Source organism: Protopterus annectens, chromosome 1.part1, assembly GCF_019279795.1.
Source record: "Protopterus annectens isolate FY-2018-M chromosome 1.part1, PAN1.0, whole genome shotgun sequence".
Taxonomy (NCBI): Eukaryota; Metazoa; Chordata; order Ceratodontiformes; family Protopteridae; genus Protopterus; species Protopterus annectens.
Genome location: NC_056726.1, coordinates 183381940 through 183407419, shown reverse-complemented (window position 1 = coordinate 183407419; position 25480 = coordinate 183381940). Strand labels below are relative to the sequence as shown.

General features: G+C 40.8%; 1 protein-coding gene across 4 annotated transcripts in view; it reads left to right on the top strand.

Annotated features, from left to right (window-relative positions):
• The window catches only part of UBN2 (ubinuclein 2), a 2968476-nt gene that overhangs the window by 2683970 nt on the left and 259026 nt on the right, over positions 1–25480 (top strand). For 2 of the 4 annotated variants that reach the window (XM_044074022.1, XM_044074006.1), the window contains one exon: positions 23028–23117. The exons of the other annotated variants lie outside the window; for them this stretch is intronic. In XM_044074022.1, coding sequence (XP_043929957.1) covers positions 23028–23117 — 90 coding nt within the window. The remainder of the gene's footprint in view (positions 1–23027; positions 23118–25480) is intronic. 4 annotated transcript variants of the gene reach the window in all.

Below are 25480 nucleotides of genomic sequence, written 5' to 3'. Positions count from 1 at the left end.
GCTTGTCATCAAAGGAGCCCATCAAGATGTCCCATCTTCTCTAAAATGCTGGTTACTACTCCACATTCATTATTAGTTTTAATGAAAACAAAAAGGGCCTTGAGTCACTTTTTTAACTTCAACAGACTAAACAAGATAATTCCCAGTCAGTCTTTTCAGATGGTCACACCATGAACATTCCTTCATTTTTTCTCTGCAAGAATGAGATTGGATGTGCTGATTTGACCTCTAAGATGTCTGTCTCCCCAACATAGTCAAGGTGTCCAAGACGTTTCATTGCTTGTGGGTAGGAACCCATTATTTTCTGTTCTGGACACTTAGTTGATATTGTGATCCCACATGGTGTTTACCAAATGCCTACCCTTAGGTGCAATTAAACAGAGGTTGCAAGAGATGGGTACAGCAGGCTTCTAAACACACCAACATTAGGCAAACTGGTTGCTCTTCAGGACTCTCTACTGAAATTTGTTCCAGTCTTTGGGAACAACAGTGAATACTACAAAGGCCCAGATGGAGCCCTAACAGAAAATTAACTTCTTAGGATGTACCTTAAATGCTGTGTCTTGCAGAACACATTTCCCTATAATCACTTTTCATTTTCTTCTCCAAACCAAAGTGCCCCAGGTCCTTTACTCCTGATACTTAAGACATGTCTGAGCTCTAAGTTTTATGGCACTCACCATTTACATGGCCACTCCTGTGAGGTTCTTCATGAGGGTTCTCTACTGGACTCTGAGGTAAAGTAGCCTCATGTGACAGGTTCCCTGTTTCCAGAGGTACACATTTCTAAAGTTTGCATGAGCCATTTACAGTGGTGGCTTTGTAGTCCAAATCTGAATCACGATAGTCTGTTCCAGTTATTTTGGCTAATTCCAAGGGGATTAGACCCATTTAAGGATCTTGTGTATGTAGTTTTAGATTACTGATGTAAGATATTTGCAGCAAGCCTGTTATTCTTCTGAAAAAGTCAATTTTGTTACCATATCCACATTCCATCAGGGCTCTATTAATTTTTCTTTGGGTTGTCTAGAAGTCTGTAAAGCTTGAGAGGCACTTTCCAGATACAACCTCCTAAAAAAGGGTCCCATGCCTCCATGGAATTTGTATTTTGTTTTTAAAAGTTAGCCCTTCTACATTTTTAGTCTGCTATCAGTTAAGCAATTTTGAAGTACACAACCTGGAAGGCATTCATTTTAGTAGACTAGGTCCCACTTGAGGGGGATGCCTCAAAGAATGCTGCACCAGGACTTACCTGTCAGGGGTGGACAACAAGTAGATATTTAGTCTGGTGGAAGCTTACATTGAGGGTACATGATTGCATCCTTAGGGTATGGTCTGAAGCTGTATACAGGCTTGGCACATGCTTTTCTCCCCCAGGTGTAATTTCCTTATCCTCAACACCTGGTGTATATCCATGACATGCTTGCCTTTATTCAGTACCACGAGTGAGCTTACCTCAGTGGGGATGGGAAAATGTGTGTCTCATGCAAGCACAGGCTTATGTGAGTAATCAGAGAAACTTGAGAATGTTGTTTCAAAGGTAGATGAAGATGAGTCCACCCCAGCTCCTGTCCAGATGACCCATTCATCAGAGAGGTCATCAGGATTTTAGAGAACATTTTCACATTAACTCAAGCCCCTCTTCCGTCATCTCATTAATACCTTGCAAGATGTTTGCACACTGAGAAACAGATTGATTAGAGTTCCCCCCTATATGCAAGCGGATAACTTTTACTAGCCCTTTTTAATAATGTATCATTTTGGGTAAAATTCATTTGCTGGTTAGAAGTTACCCTGTCTTTGTCACCAAAGAAGAAATTTGGAGAAATACTTGACAATCAACCAGAGAAGGACAAGAAAAAGCTCTAGCTGGGAAGAACTTAATAGCTGTTCAGCAAACAGCAGTTCAAGGAATAGCTTCAGTAATTTAGAAAAAAAGAATTAAGTCAACTACAATCAGAGATGTTAAAAATAAATGAGACATTGGATGTATCTTTAAAGTCAAAAGGATGGAAAAAATAAAGTAGCTGTTCAGATGAGCAAATAAAATTGCAGATATGATGAGGTTGAAAAGGAAAGATGACTGTATATGAGGCGTCTCAAAAACTCCTGTTTCAAAAAATAGAGTTAAAAGACAGAGCACACAGAAATTACATGAGATTATTTGTTATCCTATAGAAACCGGAAGGAGTAGACATTAATTTTTTGAAACTTGAGATAAGCAACTTAACTGGCGTTCCACACCAGGATTTGATAATTGAAAGGGCACATTGTGTTTATGCTCCAAACCTGGCCATGAGAAAGCAGAAGAGACCTGTATTATTAAAGATGTAATCATGCCAGCAGAAGGAGCTACTCCTGAGAAAACTGTAAGAGAAGGGAAGAGTGTTAAAAATCAGGAACACTAGAATGTTTGTGGAAAATGATTATTCACAGTATACTAGTCAGAAGCAAAGCAAATTGATAATATTTTTCCTGGTGGATCAAAGACATTATTGGATGCAGAGCACGCTTAAGAAGGCAGGAAAAAATTTAGATAAGTTCAAGAGGACTCTACTTCTCAGTCTCCTGACAGTAACAAACCTCATATTGAGACTGCAAGTGTAATCTCTTTCACTGTTCCGAAGGAAAGTGCTTGAGCAACAGCAAAAAAAAAAAAAAAAAAAAGGCCAGGAGTGGACTAAAAGAATAGGGTGCATCTACGACTTGAACCAAAGACTTGTGTAGGAAGATTGAGATAATCACGGGCAATAGCAGCAGCAATATAAAATTAGTGACTGGATGAATGAATGGGAGAACTGTAAAGCATCAGTCCCATTAGATAGAGTGTAGACATGTGAACTGTGGTTCTGCAAAAAGAAGCTATTGAAAAAGACTGGAGGTTTGTTGACTACTGGTGGAAGAACTGAAATGCATAAACCTCACTGTGTTGTTAATGTTTAGAAGGACATTGAAGGATTTTTATTCTTATTAATCATCATCATCTTCTTCTTTCGGCTGTTCCCCTTAGGGGTCGCCACAGTGGATCACCTGTTTCCATTTCTTCCTGTCCTCTGCATTTTGCTCTGTCACACCAACCACCTGCATGTCCTCTCTCACCACATCCATAAACCTTATCTTAGGCCTTCCTCTTTTCCTGTTACATGGTAGCTTCATCCTTAGCAACTTTTTCCCAATATACTCCAGCATCCCTCCTCAACACATGTCCAAACCAATGTAATCTTACCTCTCTGGCTTTGTCTCCAAACCTTCCAACCTGGGCTGACCCTCTAATATACTTATTCCTAATCCTGTCCACCCTCATCACACCCAGTGCAACTCTTAACATCTTTAACTCTGCCACATCCAGCTCAAACTCCTGACTTTTTGTCAATGTCACTGTCTCCAACCCATATAACATAGCTGGTCTCTCTACCCTCTTGTAGACCTTCCCTTTCACTCTTACAGGTACTTGTCTGTCACAAATCACTCCTGACACTCTTCTCCACCCACTCCATCCTGCCTGTGCTCTCTTTTTCACCTCTCTTCCACACTCACCGTTACTCTGAACTATTGACCCCAAGTATTTAAACTCATCCACCTTCGCCACCTCTACTCCTTGCATCCTCACCATTCTTCTGTCCTCCCTCTCATTCACACACATATATTCTGTCTTAGTCCTGCTGACCTTCATTCCTCTTCTCTCTAGAGCATATCTCCATCTCTCCAGGGTCTCCTCCACCTGTTCCCTACTCTCACTACAGATCACAATGTCATCTGCAAACATCATAGTCCATGGGGACTCCAGTCTGATCTCATCTGTCAACCTGTCCATCACCATTGCAAATAAGAAAGGGCTCAGAGCTGATCCTTGATGTAACCCCACCTCCACCTTAAACGCATCCGTCACTCCCACCGCAGACCTCACCGCTGTCGCACTACCCTCATACATATCCTGTACCACTCTTACATACTTCTCTGACACGCCTGACTTACTCATACAATACCACAACTCCTCTCTAGGCACCCTGTCATATGCTTTCTCTAAGTCTACAAAAACACAATGCAACTCTTTCTGACATTCTGTGTACTTCTCCATCAACACTCTCAGAGCAAACATTGCATCAGTAGTGCTCTTTCCCCGGCATGAAACCATACTGCTGTTCACTAATCATCACGTCCCTTCTTAACCTAGCTTCCACTACTCTTTCCCATACCTTCATGCTGTGACTGATCAATTTAATCCCTCTGTAGTTACTGCAGCACTGCACATCACCCTTATTCTTAAAAATCAGTACCAAAGCATATTATTAATATTTGTATAAAAATCTTGATATTCATATCATGTTATTGTAGAGCAGTTCTGTATAATGTGGAGTCAGACATATTTTGAATATGAGGTAGGGTAAGAATTATCAGTGGCTGCTATATATGTTAATGATATTAAAGTAAAAATGTACTTTTTCTTAATTTTGATATATTCAGGCATTTATAGACTGTAGCAGGATGAGGAAGATTGGAAAGAAGCAAGTTAAAATTAGTATAATGCTCTGATCTTGGGCTTTTTGTTGGAGTTGAATTTAAAAAATGCATTGATCATGTTATATGTAGAATTAAATGATAGTCTATATGTGTAAATATTGGTCTATAATAATGTCCTTAGTTTAATCTATAGATGGTTGTTTAATAAGGTTGAAAAACAAGAGAAAATGACGAAAGACATGAAAAAATGGTAGTTCTTTATTGCATCTGTGAAGTTACTTGCTGTTTTTGTTATTAGCACCTGATGTAGGTAGAGACAATGAGCCTGCTGGAGTAAGCAGTTTAATAATAAAGGTCTGAGCAGTATGTTCTAAGTGAAATTTACAAGACACAACATGACTGCTATTTAAAGGGATTTTGGCAAGCAATTCAGTGATACTAAGTTAAGTTTGAAAATGGAAAGGAAATAGTTGTACAAGTTTCCTTCTCAGCAGTTTCTGTACTTTAATGTATTAAATGTAATCATGCATAATGTAGTTGGTTTATTTAAGGCTAACCAGTGCACCGTTTTCTTAAGGTTCAAAGTTAATGTTTACTGAAAAATTGCAAATTGTTTTCCATATCTGTGAGGGGAGTAGAGATAAGATGAGAATAGAAAGCATTTTGTTTAAGTAGAAACAAAGGCTGTAATACATGCTTGAACATGGATATCCTTAATTTTAGAATAGACAGTAATGGCTGTAGGTGTAGTCAGTGAATTGTGCAGCTACTCCAATATTTAGAGGTAATCTTCCTTTTTAGGAAATGTATGTAGTTTTGTATATTAGCTGAGAGTTAAAATGGGATGGTGGAGTTAAGTTGTATTTATTTTTGTTTATTGAGTGTTTTGCTGAAGTAAAAAAAAAAATCTGAGAAAAGGGGATATGGATTCGAATAGAGGTGAGAAGAAACAGTCACATGCATGGTTAGCCTACCTGACATTACTATGAGTAAATAAGCTTCAGGTTGGAAACACATAATCTGATAATGTCAATTTTCATTCATTCCTCATCAGCTGGCTTCATATGCAATCCTCTGATTTGACTTGGCCGTTACTGTAGCTCATGGTGACTATAAAGCTCTTGAGCTTGTCCCATAACCACAAAGCACCAAACCCTAACATACCTCAGATCTCATTTGCCGCTTTTGCGAAATAGACTTGGTTATATGAGCTCTCAAACTTATTTTCAGATAGCTGTATTTTTCTTGGCTTTTTATCCCTATATATATATTTTTCTTACACGTAGTGTATCCCTTATGTATACCATTGCTGGTATTTTCCTCATGCAAGTTTCCCGATGTTCCACCCAATCAGGGGAAAGCAGCAGCACTAGAAGTACAAAAGCTGCTAGAAAAGAATGTCATCCAAGAAGTTCCACCAGACCAAATAGAATGCAGAGGTTCCTCAAGATTATTTTTAGTGCCAAAGGAAACAGGAGACTGGAAACCAGTTTTGGATCTCAGCAACTTGAAGTTTCGGATGGTCATGGTTCAGTCCATTTTGCCCTTTTTGGGCAAGGATGACTGTATGTGCTTGATAGACCTTCAAGATGCGTACTGTCACATAAAAATAAGCAGACAGCCCAGAAAGTACTTACCCTTCTGGCTGGGAGCCAGTTATTACCAGTTTAGAGCCCTGCCCTCTGGTCTCACCACAGCCCCCAGGGTGTTCACCAAATGCATGGCAGTGGTCGCAGCTCACTTGAGAATGCAGGGATTCCAGGTATTTTTGTATCTAGACTGGCTCATTACCTTCCCAACTGGGCATCTACTCTTAAGAATGAGAGATCAGGTACTCCAAACTTGATCCCTTCAAGGAATTACCATAAATTAATTACAGCAACTCTCAGTTAGAAGCTTCACAGATACTGGAGTTTATAGAAAAAATGTTCAACACAGTATCAGTAGCAGCTTATCTTCCTCTTGCAGGAGTACAGACTATCAGATTCCAGGTCAACATGATAATTCACAGTACAACAGTTTCAGCACAGTTAATTCTACAAGCTCTAGGGTCAGTGTCAAGAGGCATAATTTTAGTTCCTCTAGTGAGATTCCACATGAAGATTCTTCAATGGATGCTAGCAACTCCATGGTCGATTCTTTATCAATGCATGTCAGTCCAAATAAAAATCACTCAAGCATGCAAAACATATCTTAGGTGGTGGATTCGATCAGATCAAGTTCTTCAAAGCCATCCTTTGTCTGCCTCAGCCCAAGGCCATAGTGAGCATGGACACATTCCAGATTGGGTGGGAGGCACTTCCTAGGGAAAACAGTCCAAGGCACTTGGTCCCCCGAAGAGGCCAACACACATATCAACTTCCTAGAAACAAAAGCAGTTTTCTTAGCATTGGAAACATTTCAAGATTCTCTCCCTTCAGGAATGATTGCGATTCAGGTTGATAATATGTCTGTAGTTTGGTACATAAACAAACAAGGAGGAAACAGATCTTACCCCTCATGCTGAGAAGCCTTCAGAGTGTGGCATTGGGCAATCTCTTCCAACCACTTTCTGATAGCAACACACATCCCAGCGAAGTCCAGCGTGATAGCAGACAAACTGACCATGTCCATTCTACTACCTTATGAGTGGTCCCTCAACAACAAAAGTGATAGAAATGATTTTCCATCAATTGGGCCAGCTTGTTGCAATCTTTTTGCTTCTCCCCTAAACAGCAAGTGCAGCAGCAACTTTGCCCTGATCCCCCCACCGGGGAATCGCCGAGGGATGCTCTGCTGCATGATTGGCCCACCGGTCTTCTCTGTGCTTATCCCCATACTCCCTTGAGCCCCAAATTTCTCCAGAAATCTGCCAGGTTGAAGAGCAAAGTCATCCTCATTGCACCTTACTGGCCTCGACAGAATTGGTTCCCCTTTCTTTGGCCTCATCTAGTCTACCAACTTTGGATTCTGGATCCAATTCCAGACCTCCTGTCTCACCCGACAGGAATGATTCATCCGGATGTCTTAAACCTAAAGCTGACTGCATGGTTTCTTCACTTCGTTTAATAGCCAGGCAACCTATGCTGTCTTCCCCTGTCATTCGTATACTTTTATCTTCCCATAAAGGTTCTGTAAGGAAACTTTACAGAAGTAAATGGCAGAGGTTTGTGTTTTGAGCACATCAAAAACATATTGACCCTTTTTCAACCCCTGCACAGTGTCTCCTTGAATTTTTGATAATTTTTAATGAAGGAGCTAGTTTCTCAACCACTAGAGTTAAGTTAGCAGCAGTCTCTAACTTCCATATTGGTTTTGAATATTCTTCCCTGGCTTCATCTAAGCTTTGCAAGCCCTCCTTGAGAAGCACTCTTCTGTGGAGACCATCTTATAAAGACCCTACTCCACTACGGGACTTGAACTTAATACTTCAGGCCTTAAATCATTCCCCCTTTTGAGCCAGCAGCAAAATGTGATCTTAAATTTCTGACCTGTAAAAGTATCTTTCTAGTGGCCATTGCCTCTGTTAGAAGAATTTTTGAACTTCAAGCTTTGTCCTCCAAACCTCCATACCTGATTTTTCATAAGGACAGAGTAACATTGCAAACCAACCCTTCTTTCCTTCTTAAGGTGGTGTCAGAATCCAACATCAACAAGTCTATTAATCTGCCTGTCTTCTTTCGAAAATTTGAAAAGAAAGGAGAATACATGTAGCACTTGTTAGCTGTTCATAGACAGTTATGTTTCTGTTTACAAGGGACAAAAGAATTTAGAAACTCTCATCAATTATTTGTTTCGTTTGAGGATGCCAAATTAGGTAAAATCAGTTACAAAAGTAACCTTAGCAAGATGGCTTACTGACTGTGTATCTTTTGTCTACATTACATTAGGTATTTCATTACCAAAACCTTAAAGAGCCCACTCAACTAGATCCATAGCAACTTCATCAGTGTTTTTATCCAGACATTCCATGGATGACATATGTGCAGCTGCAACTTGGGTTAATCCTCATAACCTGTATTACTCATTACAAACTAGATAAGTTCTCAAGGGGAAGAGCAAACTTTGGTTCAACCATGCTTAGGAATATCCTTCCTCACAAACCACCCAGGATTTCAGGTAGCTGGGGACTCTTTCCCAGCAGTTGAGGAATGAATAAAAGTTGACAACATCAGATAAAGTTATGGACTCACCATAATGTTCCGTGTATATTGTCCATTTTCAGTCTTCCTCAACTCCCTCCCACCAACCCCCAACCATTCACCAATGACTTCTGGAAGAACGGAAGTTTTTAAAGACTCCTGTGGTCCTTCCATTGAGCTCCAGGTAATGGCTTTCTGTAAGCAGAAATTGGTAGTAATATTTCTTACTTATTCTAATCTAGTAAACAAGATCTGAGATATGTTTGGGGTGGTGCATTGTGGGTAAGGGAGAAGCTCGAGAGCTTTATGGTCACCAAGAGCTATGAAAATGGACAACACAGATGGTATGTTGTGGTGAGTCCATAATGTCTTTTTCAGAGGAACTGTCGTGCATATGTAGGATATGACTTTTTTCAGAATGGTTTCTTTTGTCGGTATTAACATGGAATTTAAATGGCCTTGCAGGTATAGACAAAAGGCAAAGAGTATTGGATTATATTAAGCCACAGGGTGCAAATAGCAATGTTACAGGAGACACATTTGAATAAAAATGAACATTTGAATTTGACAAAGAAATGATTTCAGGGTAGACATTCAGCAGAATATCAAGGATAAAGGAAAATGAGAGTAATAACAACACAAAAGTGGTAACTGCAGTAAAGGATGGGGAAGAAAAAACAATAATGGCCAGTTTTTAGCAGTATGGAGATTACTGATGGGGAAGGGTGGCTGTTACCACCTACTTAAAACTACTAATCCTGTTTCATCTGGCCGTTATCTGGCCGTTCAGTCTGATAGATTTGTAGCGAGTCACTCCTTGGATCTGATTTGGAGAAAGTTGATAGCTTGTTTACAGCCAGCGATGATGTTGATTAGATTCTAGTGCGTCTTCCAGTTTGAAACAAGGTGAGATTGGGTATATTACAGAAAGTTAGCTTTGTGGCATCTATAAGCCATTTTGGCAATATCTTTGATCCATGTCTATCTCATGATAATCTTATAGAATAACATGTTTTTGGAGTTTTGTCAGAATCCCTTACAGGCAACATTTTACTTGCAGATTTTGAGAAATTTGGGCAGGTACTTACATTAAATATTAAGACAAAATGATGAGCAAGTACTTTGGACTTTCAGTTCACTTTTTTGTACCTTTCCACTCTGCTGCTAATACAGTTTTAAACATTTTGATGTGAAGTTGTTCAATCTCGCCATTTGTTCTTACATGTGGGTATGGAGCCGATCCATCGGCTCCGAGTCGGCCGCTTTCAAAGCTCTAGATCTCTGAGAAGCTCGAGACACAGTCCCTATCCCATGATTCTCTGCTGCCAAACCCCAGATCTAGTTTACTGCTGCAACGGATCTCACGCTCTTTGCAAGAAGCTCGAGCCAGTACCTTTTTTTCTTGTCTTTCAACAGAAAATTGTCAATACTTGTGATAGTTTTTGATATATAGTAGTAGTAGTAGTTTAAATATTTCCTGTTTGTGTTTTTTTTGAGATACTTAGCGTGTGCTTTGTGTGCTTTCTTAGGAGCGGTTGCTCCTAGGCCTTTGGACGTTTCATTGGTTGCATTTTTTGACAGGGCTCTGTCAGTTATTCTACCTTGTTTGCTAATGCTTGTTGTTTTTGTGAAATAGAGTTAGTGAGTGTTCAGGGATCTGAACATTTTGTGTGATTGTTAGTGGTCTTAATATCTGTAAAGTTCAAGGATCTGAACCTTTAGCAATTGTGCTGTTCACTCGTTTTTACATATGTCCGAGAAACAGAGATCAGGGTTCAAGCGGTGTGGCTGTGGACAGATGATGTCCATCACCGACCACCATACTACTTGCGTTTATTGCTTAGGGCCTTTACACCTGCAAGAGGACTGTTCCATCTGCCACTCTTTTAGTGGCAGAGTTATGCTGGAAAGGCGTAGGAAGCTTATTGATAAAGTCAGACTTCCTAGAGTCTTTAGATAAGTCTGAACAGACCTCCAAATCTTCGAAGGGATCGAAGTCTTCCAAGGTGTCATCGGAGCCCAAGCCATCGGCTCCGAGCACCTCGGGGAAGATTCGGTCGCCTGCTCCTCAGCCCAATGAGCCGAGCACCGAACCTTTGTCTCAGAGCCAAGTCCCGAGGTTGGAACCGGTATCGGAGGTTTTAAAGTCTCCGTTCCTTCGGTCAGTGCATTCTTCGGCTCCTTCGACCTGTTCTTCCAGGACCCTCTCGGATGTAGATGTGGACAGTGTGGTGCAGAAACTCTTGGAGAACCTGGCCTTTGCCAAATTGCTTTCGGCTTCATCTCATCTGGCATCGAAGCCCGACACCCCCCCCCCCGTCACGATTTCTGCTCCTCCTCCGAGACCACTCGAGCCTTCTGAGCTGGAAGGTGAGGACCTGATAGTTGTGGAACCCTCGGAGCCGAAGCCTATTCCGGTGCCTTCGGGCCCGTCGACCTTGACATCTTCGGTTCCGATCGAAGGGTCTTGGAGCCGACACTCTCTCGCTGGTTCCGGGGGAGAGAGTCGAACCGAGGCTTCGGTTCCAACTCTTCCTCTCGGGGCATCGGCACAGTTGAGCTTGGCTCCGTCCTCTGGTTTGGAGCCCGTGGTCTCTGCCCTGAGGAGACTGCCGTCTTCTTTGGAACCAGTGGACTCCTTAGGCTGAGACACCGGTGCCTTCGACGCCATGAGGAAGGTCATGTCTGCTAAGACTTTTACCTCTTCAGATCCTTCCTCTTCCTCCACTAAAGAGCCCCGTTCTGTCTCTACATCACAGGTTCCTACCAAGCGTCGAGACCCAGAGCCTCAGGTAACCCCTGCTCTACGGAGACTTCACCAGATGCCCCCACTGATGAAGTCCCTAGAAAGAGACTATGCAAGAGGAGGCACTTGGATTCCCCTCAGGAATCCTTGACATCAGACACTGACTTAGAGGAATCAGAAGGGTCCCCCTCAGAGGATGTCTCATTTGCAGACATCCTAGAAATACTCAAGCAGAGGGGTGACTGGTAGTCCCTTACCCCTACTGAGGATCAGTCAGTGCTCCTGAAGGCCTTTGGGTCTCAACCTTCCACCTCCTGGGTTACTCCGCCTTTCGACGAATTAATGGACTTGATTGCTCGAAAGGCGTGGGAGTCTCCTGATTCCATGAAACCGGTCCCTCAGAGGCCCAACAAATTTATCACCTCCCCTCAGGATAAGTCCTTTCTTACAGAGGGAGTCCCCGTTGATGCCGTGGTGGTGGCAGCGGCCACCAACAAAGAGTTGTCAGAGACCTCTTCTTCTGTCCATCCTCCTAATAAAGATTCCAGGACGATGGACAGATATGGGAAACGCATCTTTAGTTCTGCGACATTTGCAATGAGATAGCTTAACTATTTAACGCACTTTACCTGTCTTCAATGAGATCTCCTCAAAGAACTTGGAGATACTCTACAGGGCAACACAGATGATGTTGTCTCAGAGAAAGTGATGGCACACCTTAACACCCTTAATTCCATTGTAAACTCGTCCATGCGGCTCATTTCTTATGCAGCCGAGGGATCGAGCCGGGCAGCAGGTTCAGCGATAGCTCTGCGGAGACAATCCTGGATGCGCTTATGCTCCTTTGCGGATGCCTTCAAGTCTTCCTTTGTTAATACCCCCATTTGATGGCTCTTCCTTGTTTGGGCCTAAAGTCAAGGAGACACTCACTAGGTGTGAGCAGGAAGGAAAGACTCTATCTGATGTAGGAGTCCATTTTTCCACTACCACTAGACCATACCCCAAAGGGCAGAAAGGTGGAAAAATGTGGTTCCAGAAGTCCCAAGGAGCTTTCCAGAACACACGTAGTGAACTCCCCTCCAGGGGCAGAGGAGGGGGGGGTATAATGGTAGATGCTGCCCAAGCAGCAGAGGGGGTCCACAGAACCAGGTTGACAGGGAGCAGTTCCTTGGCAAGCCCTATCAGTGCTTCTGAGAGCAGGCCAGACCGTCCTGCTCTGGAGGCAGTCGGCGGTCGCTTAGCTTTATACCGTGACGCCTGGCTAGGAATTACATCAGATTCTTGGGTAAAAAGCATAATTACCAGAGGTTACATCATTCCCTTTTCAGAATCCCCTTCCATTCATGCAAGAATCCCAGACGTTCCACCCAGTCTGCGGAATCTAGCAGCCATAGAAATTCAAAGGCCGCTGGAAAACAAGAGTCATCCAGCCAGTCTCGACGGACCAGGTAGGATCCAGAACGTACTCCAGGTTCTTTTTAGTTCCAAAGAAAACAGGGGACTGGAGGCCCATCTTAGACCTCAGCAAACTAAATGCCTTTGTCGAAAAGGAAAGTTCCGGATGGTCACGCTTCAGTCGATACTTCCGTTTCTTGAAAAGGGTGGTTAGATGTGCTCGATAGATTGCAAGGATGCTTACTACCACATCAAAATGGCCAGGGCATCCAGAGATCACTTGCGTTTCTGGGTGGTGGCCAATCACTACCAATTCCGAGCTCTGCCCTTTGGTCTCACCACAGCCCCCAGAGTGTTCACCAAATGCATGTCAGTGGTCACGGCTCACCTGAGACGTTTAGGATTTCGGGTGTTTCCATATCTCGACGACTGGCTCCTCACTGCCACCACCAGGCATCAACTGATTCACGCCAGAGATTACACTATCAGCCTGTGCTCCCAATTGGGCATAACCTTAAATTTCGAAAAATCTGCTTTATCGCCGTCGCAGCATATTTCCTTTATAGGAGCAGATCTAGACACCAACACTACCCTGGTCAGATTGCCTCAAGAACGAGTAATCTCTTTACGGAACCAAGTATCCCTTTTGTTGATGGTAAAGAAAGTCCCTGCATTCCAAGTTCTGAAGCTGTTAGGCAGCATGGCAGCGACTCTCATAGCGGTTCCCCTAGGGCGTATGCACATGAGGATACTCCAGTGGTTACTCTTCACACAGTGGTCTTATCAACAGCTTCCAATGTCACACAAGATTCTGCTGACAAACACTTGCAAAAAGGACCCCCTTTGGTGGTTGAACAGCCACCAAGTTACTGTAGGTCGTCCGTTTGTACTCCCCCCTTCCACAGCGACCACGGATGCTTCCCTGATAGGGTGGGGGTGGGTTGTCAGGGAAGAACTGTCCAAGATACTTGGTCAGAGATGGAATCCAGTTTGCACATCAATGTCTTGGAGTTGAGAGCAGTGTTCCTAGTGTTGCAACACTTTCACGACTCTCTACCTCGAGAGACGATTGCAGTACAGACAGACAACATGTCAGTAGTCTGGTACATCAACAACAAAAGGGGAACCAGATCTTACCCCTTATGCCGAGAGGCCCTGAGAATTTGGCAGTGGGCTGTATTTACCGGGCGCTTCCTGATAGCAACCCACATCCCGGGGTCATCCAACATGATAGTGGACAAATTGAACAGAGCCATTATGTTGCCTCACGAGTGGTCCCTCAAGGAATGAGTGGCTGAAATGATATTCTGCAAATGGGGCCAGCCTTGATGCGACCTTTTTGCATCCCCGATGAATGCCAAATGCAGAAGCTACTTTGCCCTGTACCCTCCACCGGGGGACGTCCCAAGGGACGCACTCGTACACGATTGGCCCTCGGGTCTCCTATATGCCTTTCCTCCATCCCTGCTGATCCCCAAATTTTTACAGAAAGCCAAAAGCCTGGGAAGGACTGTTGTTCTGATAGCCCCGTTTTGGCCTCAGCAGATATGGTTCCCCTTCCTTCAACAATACCAAGTGGTAGAACCGTGGGTTCTGGACCCAGTGCCAGACCTTTTGACACATTCGTCGGGAGTTCTTCACCCCTCTCCTGTCTCCCTCAAACTTACAGCTTGGCTGCTCCACTTCCCAACCTAGCCAGGTCTCATGATTTGTCTCCCGCGGTTCAGCATATTCTGGTTTCCTCTCATAAAGTCTCCACCAGGAAACTATATAACAGCAAATGGAAACAATTTGGTCATTGGGCTTCTCAACATGGTATTGATCCCTTTATCGCCCCTATTCATAGCATTCTGGAATTTTTGACTTCACTTTTCCATGATGGTGCAGCAGCCGCTACTAGAGGGTTCAATTGGCTGCCATATCTAACTTCCATGTGGGATGCTGAGGTTCTAACATTATGTCCCACAGATTATGTATAGCCTTTTTGAAAGGGACTCATCACCTTCGACCCCCTATCAGACATGCGATTACTCCCTGGAATCTAAATTTGGTGCTGTCTCAACTCATGCTTCCCCCTTTTGAGCCTGCATCTTCTTGTCCTTTGAAGTTCCTTTCTTAGAAGACAATTTTCTTGGTGGCCATTACTTCGGTGCGTATAGTTTCTGAACTTCAAGCACTCTCTATTAGACCCCCTTATTTGGTCTTTCACCCGACAGGGTGTATCTAAGAACAAATCCATCCTTTCTCCCGAAGGTCTGTTCCGAAGCGAACTTGAAACAGTCCAGTGAACTTCCCACTTTTTTCAGGCATCATGCCAGTAAATTGGAATACATGTTGCATAAGCTTGATGTTCACAGGCAATAGAGATTTTATTTGGACAGAACAAAAGAATTTAGAAAATCAGATCAACTATTTGTTTCCCATGTGGACAATATGAAGGGCCTTTCAGTATCCAAAGTTATGGTGTCCAAATGGCTTTCTGATTGTATAAAGTTTGCATATTCATCAACCTTTAGAACGTGAAGTGAAAACTCGTTCTACCAGGGCTGTTTCTACATCCCTAGCTCACGCAGCTCATTTACCTTTGGACGCCATGTGTGCAGCTGCTACTTGGTCCAAACCTCATACGTTTATTACTCATTACAAAGTGGACAGGGCTTCCTTTGGTTCCACCGTTCTCAGGAATATACTCCCGTGAGCCGCCCAGGATTAGGATGCTTGGGATGCTACCCACGTGTAAGAACAAACGGCGAGATTGAGCAACTTCACATAAAGATGTTATGTTCTTACCATAACGTTCCATGTGAGTTGTTCATCTCGCCTTTGTTCTTACACTCCCTCCCACCTTCCCCCTCCATGTTCGGGAAGAACGGGTATGGCTGGTGGTCTGGTTGGTCTTGCTAGTATCCTCTTGCCAGCCAGGTTATCTCTTAACTAATTATAAATAGTTACTTTGTTATAGTGGGTTGCTTAGTTGTGTTTCTTGCTGGGTTCAGCAAACTAGATCTGGGGTTTGGCAGCAGAGCATCATGGGATAGGGACTGTGTCTCGAGCTTCTCAGAGACCTAGAGCTTGGAAAGCGGCCGACTCGGAGCCGATCCATACCCACATGTAAGAACAAAGGCGAGATGAAGAACTCACGTGGAACGTTATGGTAAGAACATAACTTCTTTTTTTCTTAATCAAATTAGGTAAGAGTAAGCAAACAGCAAAATAGCTCAAACTGTAGTCCAGTTTATTAAAAATACAGAAACAGGTTCTCTCACACTTGTTAAAGAATGCCTCAATAATGTAGAAAAATATTGTTAAATTGATTGAATAAACTTATTTGCAGTCACACTGTTCTCTTTACTACTGTAGAGATTGTCATACAACAAACTATGTTTTGCATTATTTTGGATGTCATGCCTCTTGTATGCTTGTGCAGATCCATGAAATGGAAGTCAAGGCATTAATGATACATATAGCCATAGTATGATAAAAGAGCATAATGTGAAAATAACAGTTTTAGCAAATCTACTGATCAGTGCTTAAAATATGGTTTACCCCTAGATTTTCTGTTATTTCTCAAGTTCTTGTAGATAAATAAAAAGGCTTTGAAGAGAGCCTAAAAAAAGTTTTATACATTGTTGAAGATGCAAAGTAGGATTGAGGGACATGCCATACCTCTCAACTGTACCGAATTCCTCGGCATTTACCGGTTTTGAGGACAGAATAATGATTGGGTGCCACAAATTCCCAAGTGGCCCCTTTAATTCCCGATTTTTTTTTTTTATATGTGCAACTTTAAATTTATGGCTGGGGGGGGGCATTGAGAGACGATCTACCCCAGGCAGCACCTTTGTACATTTACTTTATTTCATTTAAAAAAAAACTGGGCATTCTTCTTTAAAAACAGTCGCATATTTTAAACCGTTTTGCTTCCTGCAAAGAGAATGCACAGAATTGTTCCAAGTAAGGGTTCTTCCGTTCATTATTTCAGTAAGGGGGAGTTAATTGCTGCTGACAGAATTGGGGTGCGTGTGTGTGTGTGTGTGTGTGTGTGTGTGTGTGTGTGTGTGTGTGTGTGTGTGTGTGTGTGAACCGTTTTTGCTGCCAAATCCACGAGCAAGTGTTCAGTTCAGAACAGTAAGGGAAGTTAACTGTGTGTAAGGGGAGTTAACTGCTGCTGCTTACAGAAGAACAGTTGCATATTTTAAATGATTTTTGCTGCCTGCAGTAAAAACAGTAAGGTATGTGTGTGCTGCTCACAGAAGAATGGTCGCATATTTTAAAGCATTGTTGCTGCCTGCAAAGAGAACGATTTAAGGTTTCTTCCATTCATCATTTCAGTATGGGGAGATTATTGCTGCTCACAGAATTGCTGTGTGCATTAACCATTTTTGCCAACGAGCAAGTGTTCAGTTCAATTCAGAACAATGGTCGCATGTTTTAAACCATTTTTGCTGCCTGCTATGAGAACAGTTTAAGGGTTCTTCCATTCTTCATTTCAGTAAGGGGAGTTAATTGCTGCTCACAGATTAGCTGCGGTGGTACAGCGGTAGCGTTGTTGCCTCACAGCAAGAGGTTCTGCTGTTCGATTCATGGCTGGAGTGCCTTCTGTGTGGAGTCTGCATGTCCTCCCTGCGGTCGAGTGGCCTCCGAAAGACATGCATGAACGGGCGTGCCGTCGCTGAAGGGTGGGAATCAGGCTGGCAACTCGGCACCATAATAAATCTACTGCCAATCAATAGCGGACCACAGTTCCGCTGTGGCGACCCCTAACCTGGAAAAGCCAAAAAGACAAAAGTTAATTGCTGCTCACAGAATGTATTTTAAACCAGTTTTGATTGTGTGTGTGTGTGTGTGTGTGTGTGTGTGTGTGTGTGTGTGTGTGTGTGTGTGTGTGTGTGTGTGTGTGTCTAGAAAATGCCCCATTTAGGTGTACCTGGTGGTTTGTGCTACTCCGGTTCAAACCCTGTACCTTGGGTACAAGTAACAAGAGCCTGAATTCTCTACCCACACCACCACTTGTGATTCAAGGAGTTGAGCCCATAGCTGTCAACTGTCCATATTTTCACAGAATGCCTGGAATGTTTGGCTTATACTTTTGGTTTGTACCTCTTAAAATTTCTGGTTTTCTGGCAAATCAGTGAGAACTGAATTCAACATATGGTAACACATTTTATCCTAGCAACTTTCCAAGATTATACAAACATTTTTTAAAATGTGTCCCTGTTTTTTTGGCCTTTGCCCCCCCAAAAAATGTTTGGCTTTTTCCATATTTCTTGTGTTGCAAAGTTGAAAGAGATACTTGAGTGTCAAGTGGATTTTACAAGGAGTCGAGAGCTTCGGGAGAAGAGAAGTTTAGTGCTGCTTATGCGAAGTCTGCTTGCAATGTTAGTAGCACAACAGGTAGTGTACTTTCTTTTGATGCAGAAGGCTATGGGTTCTTCTCTCATAGTATGTAAATGGATTGCTGAATACTGTACTGTCAATTTTTTTTTCTGAGGAGGTAAAGACCAGTGAATTTTCATAATCTAGCTGACTAGTACAGTGCAAGTTTGACTGGAATTAAGTCATCATCACCATCAACCCCCCCCCCCTTTCCTGATTTTTTACATAAGGTCTGCTGTTGCTTGTTGTCCGCTGTCGACATCTGGCTCGATTCAATGCAGTTCATTTTATTTTTATAAAAGAAAATTGTAATTTAGTTTTATAGAAGTTCAAAGTTTGATACGCATTCAGATGTTTATACAAATAAAACACTATTGTTCTGGTTATATTTTGTGTTTAATATTTTGTCTGTTCTTCAATTTGAATTTGAATGCTGGTATCCCACAATCCCATTGCAGTGGGTGGGGTTATATCATTATATATGTGATTTTATGCTAATCAGCATACAGATTTTTGGCCAGTTGTACCTACTTTTCATGGGGCTTTGTCCAGATATTTGATGTTTCCAGGCTGAGAGGTGTGGACATGCCAGAAAGGCTTAAGTATCACATATTAATAAACTGAGACTGAGGTGATGCCATCTTAAGAGAAATTATTCAGGGGCAGGAGCAAAGCCACAAATATAAGCGAGAAGTCAATTCATGATAATGTTAGAAAATATTCTACACAGAGCAGTTAGGAATTGACAGGATAAACTTCATTAAAAGGTTGTAGAATCAAAACAAGTTTTTGAATTCAAGATGGTATAAGACAAGCATACATCAATAGTACCAGGCTGAAGTAAAATGTTGATTAACATGTAAATACAACATAACCATAAAGCAGGAAAAGTGGAAAAAGTAAAAAAAAACAATGCTTCTGTTTTTTGGGATTCCTTGAGTGATAAGTTTCCAGTTGGTGAATTGTTTTGCATTTCTTCTGCTTTAAATATTGCTGACCTTGTTGTACTGGTGAAATATTGTTGGGAAACTTCATTTGTTTCTTAGACCATGTTTTGTGCAGGCCTAAAGAACTTATGTAGGGACAAGTACCAGATCTTATAGAAAAGCTACAACGTAGTGTTTGTTCCTGCATGGGAGAATACTGCCTTGCAGTTGAATGTAAAATGTATTTTTGTTTTAGCTGTAAACATAGACCACACTTTGTGCTTGGTTAGTTCAGTAGACGTTGGAGGCTCTTATTCAATCCTTTCAGCAACCTGTTTCATTTAAAGAGACTTCACAATTCACCATGTAAGAAAATGCAAAAAAAAACCGCTGCTATAAGTAGGTTGAAAGTGACACTCAGAAAGGACACCAAGGATGGAAGGTTATTCCAGTAGCTGCAGATAGGCCCAAGGATGTTAGCTGCATTTAGGCAGCTTCCCAGCTTCTGTCTTTGTCATCAGCCTCTGTTCTCTGTCTGTCTGGAAATTGTAATGTCATTCGGTCCTACTACATCCTTCTAGGCTATATAACAGAGACCTGGAACTTCTGAACCTGAAATTACATTTACAAGAACATCTGACCTCTGTATGAAGTTAGTGGCACAACAAAGTAAAAAGAACTCTGGTCTCCTTTCTCTTTAAACCACATCAAAGAAAAACAAGGAAGTCCACCGACAGGACATGTGGTTCTTTATTACAACTGTTCTGGTACCTCGGCTTCTCGCCTTCTGCTAGAATATTTCAGCTTCCCAATATGTCCCTTTATAATCCTGAACCAACAGTAAATAAATTAAGCTTTCCCAATTACATTAATTACATCTTTTAAGTGGATACTTCACCACAATACCAGTTTTTTTTTAAATTGCAAACACTCTGAAAAGAAATATTATTCAGCCTATAAACAATACCCCTGTTAAACACAAATTCATTCATAACAATATTTAATTACAACTGTAGTACTTTTGTTATACAAATAAATATCTACCTGTTAATGTATAAATATATAAATGTATATATGGACAAAAGTATGAATCCATATCAAATATTTTCACATTTAAATGCATTCAGTATAAATACATCAAATATTAATTCACACACTAAATACAATTTCTTAACAAAATATTATACATTCTTTTAAACTTAATTTTATAACCTTTGTTGACTTTGATTCAGATGGATTACTAAGCTGTGTCAAATATTAAGATTGTTTTCCAAATTCATTCCTTGGGGATGTAAAGTATGAAAATTAATAATCATACGACTTTCCAGTCTGTTCAACTGATGTTTAAAATTACCACCTAAAGACGTGAGGCTTGCAAGAATACTAAAAAATAAATTATTTTATATCCCTTTATTTTTTGACAAGAAGTGCATGGCTACTGGACTTTCAGCTTATTTTCCTTCTCAGATTCCCTAAATGTTCCATAATACACACCTTAACCTTCCTCGTAGTTTGACCAATATACTAAAAAATAGGGTCACAATTGCATCCTATTATGTAGATCACTCCACAACTATCACCGTTATAGTATTCATTAGCCTTGTATAGTCTGACATTAATCTTTGTGCCATCTAAATTTTTCACCCTGTGACAGACTGAACATGTTCCACAGCCATACGATCTTACTGTCTTCCCCATGGCATCAGAATGTCTTGATTTTAAACCTTTTTTATTCAATAATTCTTTTAAATTACAATATCTGCCATAGGAAAAGGTTATATGCTTTGAAAACAAACATCCAATGGAAGTGTCATGACTCACTATTTCCAAAGCTTGCCTGATTATATTCTCCAAAACAGGAGAGTGAATTTGGAAAACAATCTTAATATTTGATACAGCTTAGTAATACATTTGAATCAAAGTCAACAAAGGTTATAAAATTAAGTTTAAAAGAACGTATAATATTTTGTTAAGAAATTGCATTTAGTGTGCGAATTAATATTTTATGTATTTATACTGAATGCATTTAAATGTGAAAATATTTGATATAGATGCATATTTTGTACATATATGCATTTATATATTTATATACTAACAGGTAGATATTTATTTGTAATAACAAAAGTACTACAGTTGTATTTAAATTTTGTTATGAATGAAATTTTGTTTAACAGTAGTATTGTTTATAGGTTGAATAATATTTCTTTTCAGAGTGTTTGCAATTTAAAAAAAAAATGGTTGTGTGGTGAAGTATCCACTTAAAAGATGTAATTAATGTAATTGGGAAAGCTTAATTGATTTATTGTTGGTTCAGGATTGGTATATAAATGGACATATTGGGAAGTTGAAAATGTTCCAGCAGAAGGCGAGAACCACATGTACTGTCAGTGGATTTCCTTGTCTTTCTTTGATGTGGTTTGAAGAGTTGTTCCATTTATGTTTTTGTGAAGATCTCCTTTCTCTTACCCTTCTAGTGAAAATTAACCCAATGGAGAAATCAGCATAATGTAGTAAGAGGATGAAATAAAGTGCAGAATATAAGTGGTTACCCCTTACTAGTGCTTTTCCAGAAATACTGAAATACATGAGCAGCATATGCCATCAACTGTATTGCCAGCTCAGGCTCCTGTGCTTCAGATGGGCCTACTCTTGTGGTATTGTTTTCTTTGCTGCCTGGCGAAGCTATAGCAGGGAATATAGTCTCTTTCCTTATCAAACTGTTTTTTTTTTCCCTGCTAATTGGAAGAGTTGCTTCCTTCTCAGGGAATTAACTCCTCCTCAGAAATGATAAGTTGTCTTATACTTCACACGTTTTCTAATCCCAGTAAGCGCAACTAATCAAGAATTCAACTGGAAGCAAACATTTAATGTTAACTTTTTTGCAGAGGACAAGCCCTCCATGCCCTCTGATTTTATTTGTACTAACTCCATAGTCCCACCAACACAAAGAAAAAAGAAAAACTCTCTAAACAGATAAATCACTGCTAAAAACATGGTACTGGCAGGGATTTCCTATGGAAAACTGTGACCACAGAGTTCAGCATCAACATGTTGATCTTTACCAGATAGAACCTCACTCATCTAGTTTGCATTTGCTGAGGTGTAGGGAAACCATTGCCCAGTCTGTCTGTCTTTGTCTCTTTTTAAATTGTCAAATTTTGTAAAGACATGAAGGGCTATTCTGTTTTCCAAACACATTTGTTCCTTCTCTCACCAGCAAAATAGAACAGAATGTGGTACAGGCTGACTGCCTCTCTTGTTCGGGGACACATGCCTGTATCTGCATTTTGGGGAGGAACTGCCCTTTGCCAGTCTTCCACAGATCTGGAGAGTTATGCTGGCTAGACATTTTCCTGCAGTTAATTCCAGTAGGTAAGAAATTGTACTGCAATAAAGATCCTACTGAAACAGTGACTGTTATGGCAAGTGTCTCGCATAGCTATACTTTTGTAAGCCTGTTTCTTCTAAGACAGCACAGTCTAGTTAGGAAGTAGTCATAAATCTTCTACTGTCTGTAAATCATTCCTACTTCCCAAACTGACAAGTCCTGCCTCAAAATATATGATTGAGCTGCTGATACCCAAGACTTTTTTGTTGTTTAGTCAGAACTGCATAAATGGAGCAGTGTTTGGTTTAGATGAATCATTACTAAGGTGTTACACAGTCGTGGGGTTATACAGTTTAGACCGTAGTAGGGAGAACAGTTGTTATGCATTCAAAAAAACATGCCAGTGTAATTCCAGAGTTTGTTAGGAACAGTATTTCTCTTTTAGAAATACATTTTTAAAAAATGTCTGTCCACTTCCAGCCTTCAATCCAGAATGCAAGTTGATGATTCACTGCTGTCTGTTGCAATCCCACCAAGCCTTATGGCCTGTTAAAATACTTCCTTTTAGGGAAAGGATGTTATTTGCTGTGTTTTCCCTCGTGTATTCCTGAGTTGTGTGTCCTCCTCATTTGGCAATTGTTGGGCCTCAAACGGTTGTTTTTTTCCCCATCCAGATTTATTGAAGAGTTTACAGAGTAGCTCTTCGCACACAACAACCCCTTCTCACTCCTCTCTTCCTGCTCACTTGCAGCAAGTTTATAAAGGTAAGAAGCTACCCTTTTCTTTATCACTTGCTGTTTTCATACTTGATTGGGCCAAGTGATGTGCATTTAATTTTTTGCTTGTTCTGTTGACTGCTGTGTTGATTAACCATTATTATGTTTTTAACAGAGTTCCACTTTCACTTGTCATGTTCCTTGTTTGTCTTTTCCTCTTTGTCTCTAGCTGTTAGTCGGGCTTGGTAATTCTGTCTGTTCTTTGTGATCTTCTGATCCTGTTGGGCCTAATTGTGAGGTTGCAGTCCTTCCTCTGTAACCTTGCAATTCCTTCTGTAATAAAATTTAGATTTGTGACTTCAAAGAGTTGACAACAGGACCAGAACAACACTGGGTGATAGGTATCATGAATTTGAAGCAGACCATTCTTTGAACACCATTGAGGAAAATGCAGCTGTAGCATAGTGTGTGTGTGTCTTGTCTTTGTTGACGTATCCTAGTGATGTGTAGACACTGCTTTCATGTTCTTTCCTTGTATGTTTGCTTCAGCATCTCCTTAGTACTAACTTTCAGTTATACTAACACAAAGTAGAACACCTTTTCTTTCACTTCTGAGTAGGCGTTTAACTCGTGTTTTTTAATGGTAAAAATCACTGAATAGATAAAAGGCTTCACCTTAGAGCTTGCTTTAATTTTGATGTCCTTATTAGTTTCCTTTGTCTAGTTAAATTAAAACAATAGTGACCCTTCCTTCATTTGTAAATATAGTTTTAATAGCTTTGTTAAAAAGGGAGAGATTAAGGCACAAGTTGGGTGGAATAGCTGCAGGAGAAAACAAAACTAATTATCTTACTTGTACTTGAGTTGTAGAAGTACTGTGAGTTACTGTTATTGGATGGCAGGTGAAAGGAATATTATTTTAGACCAAGTGTTTGAGGAGGCTCTGAGTAGGAGGAAAAGGTGGACTATATAGCAAATATCACTGAGTGCTCCTAGAACTTGCAGCTGATCTGGATGTTGTTTCATGTGCTCGTGGAAAAAAAGGTCCATGGTCAGAAATACACACGTCTTTAAAGATGTATTTTTGTAGTCACCTCTGAATATGTTGTATTAGAGTTGTGTATAAGTAAATGGTGGTGATTGGGATTAGTGTTTTAAGTTTTAATAGGTTATTGCTATCCTCACTGATCTTTTTTTTTCTGCAGCCATGTGAAATGTGGACAGGTGAACAGTCTCAGTCTAGGATCTGACCCCATCTGTTAAGGTTAAACTGGTTGTAGTCAGCGATATTAATATGGTAGGAGAGGTGGTGATACCTTAAGAGAAAAGGCCTGATGTTAATGGAATGTGTTTATGATACCTGAAAGGGTGTATTGTAAAGGCTAACAGAAAAATGGCCTCTGGAAGAAAGTAGACTCAGCAGGGAAAAGACCTTATTGAGTTTGACTCTTGAATGGCTTGAAGTTTATTTGACACACTGATTTAAGGATTTTTCTTAAGTGCCGTTTCTTCTGTATGCAAAACTTGTGTTTTTTTCTTTCTTTCTTTTTTGCCCTGCATTTTAATTACTTTGCTAGCTTAATTTGCATACGTCTGTTATATTGCATATTGTTTTGATATAATTTGAAGCACACTGGAAATTTGCTTGTGCAGAGTACTTGAAACAATGCAGGCAGTCCTCAGGTTAAGGACAAGATCTGTTTTTAGTCTGTCCTTAAGTCAAATTTGTATGCAAGTCTAAACAAGTACATATGGTTTTTATTAAATGTCACTTAGTCAAATGTTTGCCTCAGTCTAGTATTTATTTTACTTTTCTTTGCATATAAAACACTTTAGAAACACTTCCAAATAAAAAAAAAATCTTAAACATAATACTGTATACTGTAGTAGTAACAATAGTAAGAATAGTGTAGTAACAATACAGCAATTGTGTTCATACACTACAGTACAGTAGAATGTTCCATACCAAAAAAAAATATATGTTAAACTTGCCTCTTGTTAAGCTTCACATTTCTGTACTACAGGTTCATAGGTGTGTACTAGGCTAATGACCCTGGAGCCTTTACAAACTCTGCCCATAGGATTACCCTGGCATCCTGCCACCCGACCTTAGTTTCCAGTGTCTGTGTCGATTAGAGCCACTGGAGTGATCCCCTGGGTGAATTTTCTAGGCGTCACCCACACATGTTTTCCAGTCTTTCCTGAAATTTCAGACCACTGCCATACCTCCTATTGTCACCTAGACCCTAGTGAGATGCAATATCATTTGCCCATTCTACTGTGCAGTACAGTAACTGCTTCAGTATTGTATTGTACAAAACAGTGGTCTTGACCAATCAGATCACCAACACAGCAATGTCTTAACCAATCGGATCTCTTATTCTCCATGAAGGCGGGAGTAACGGCTCTAA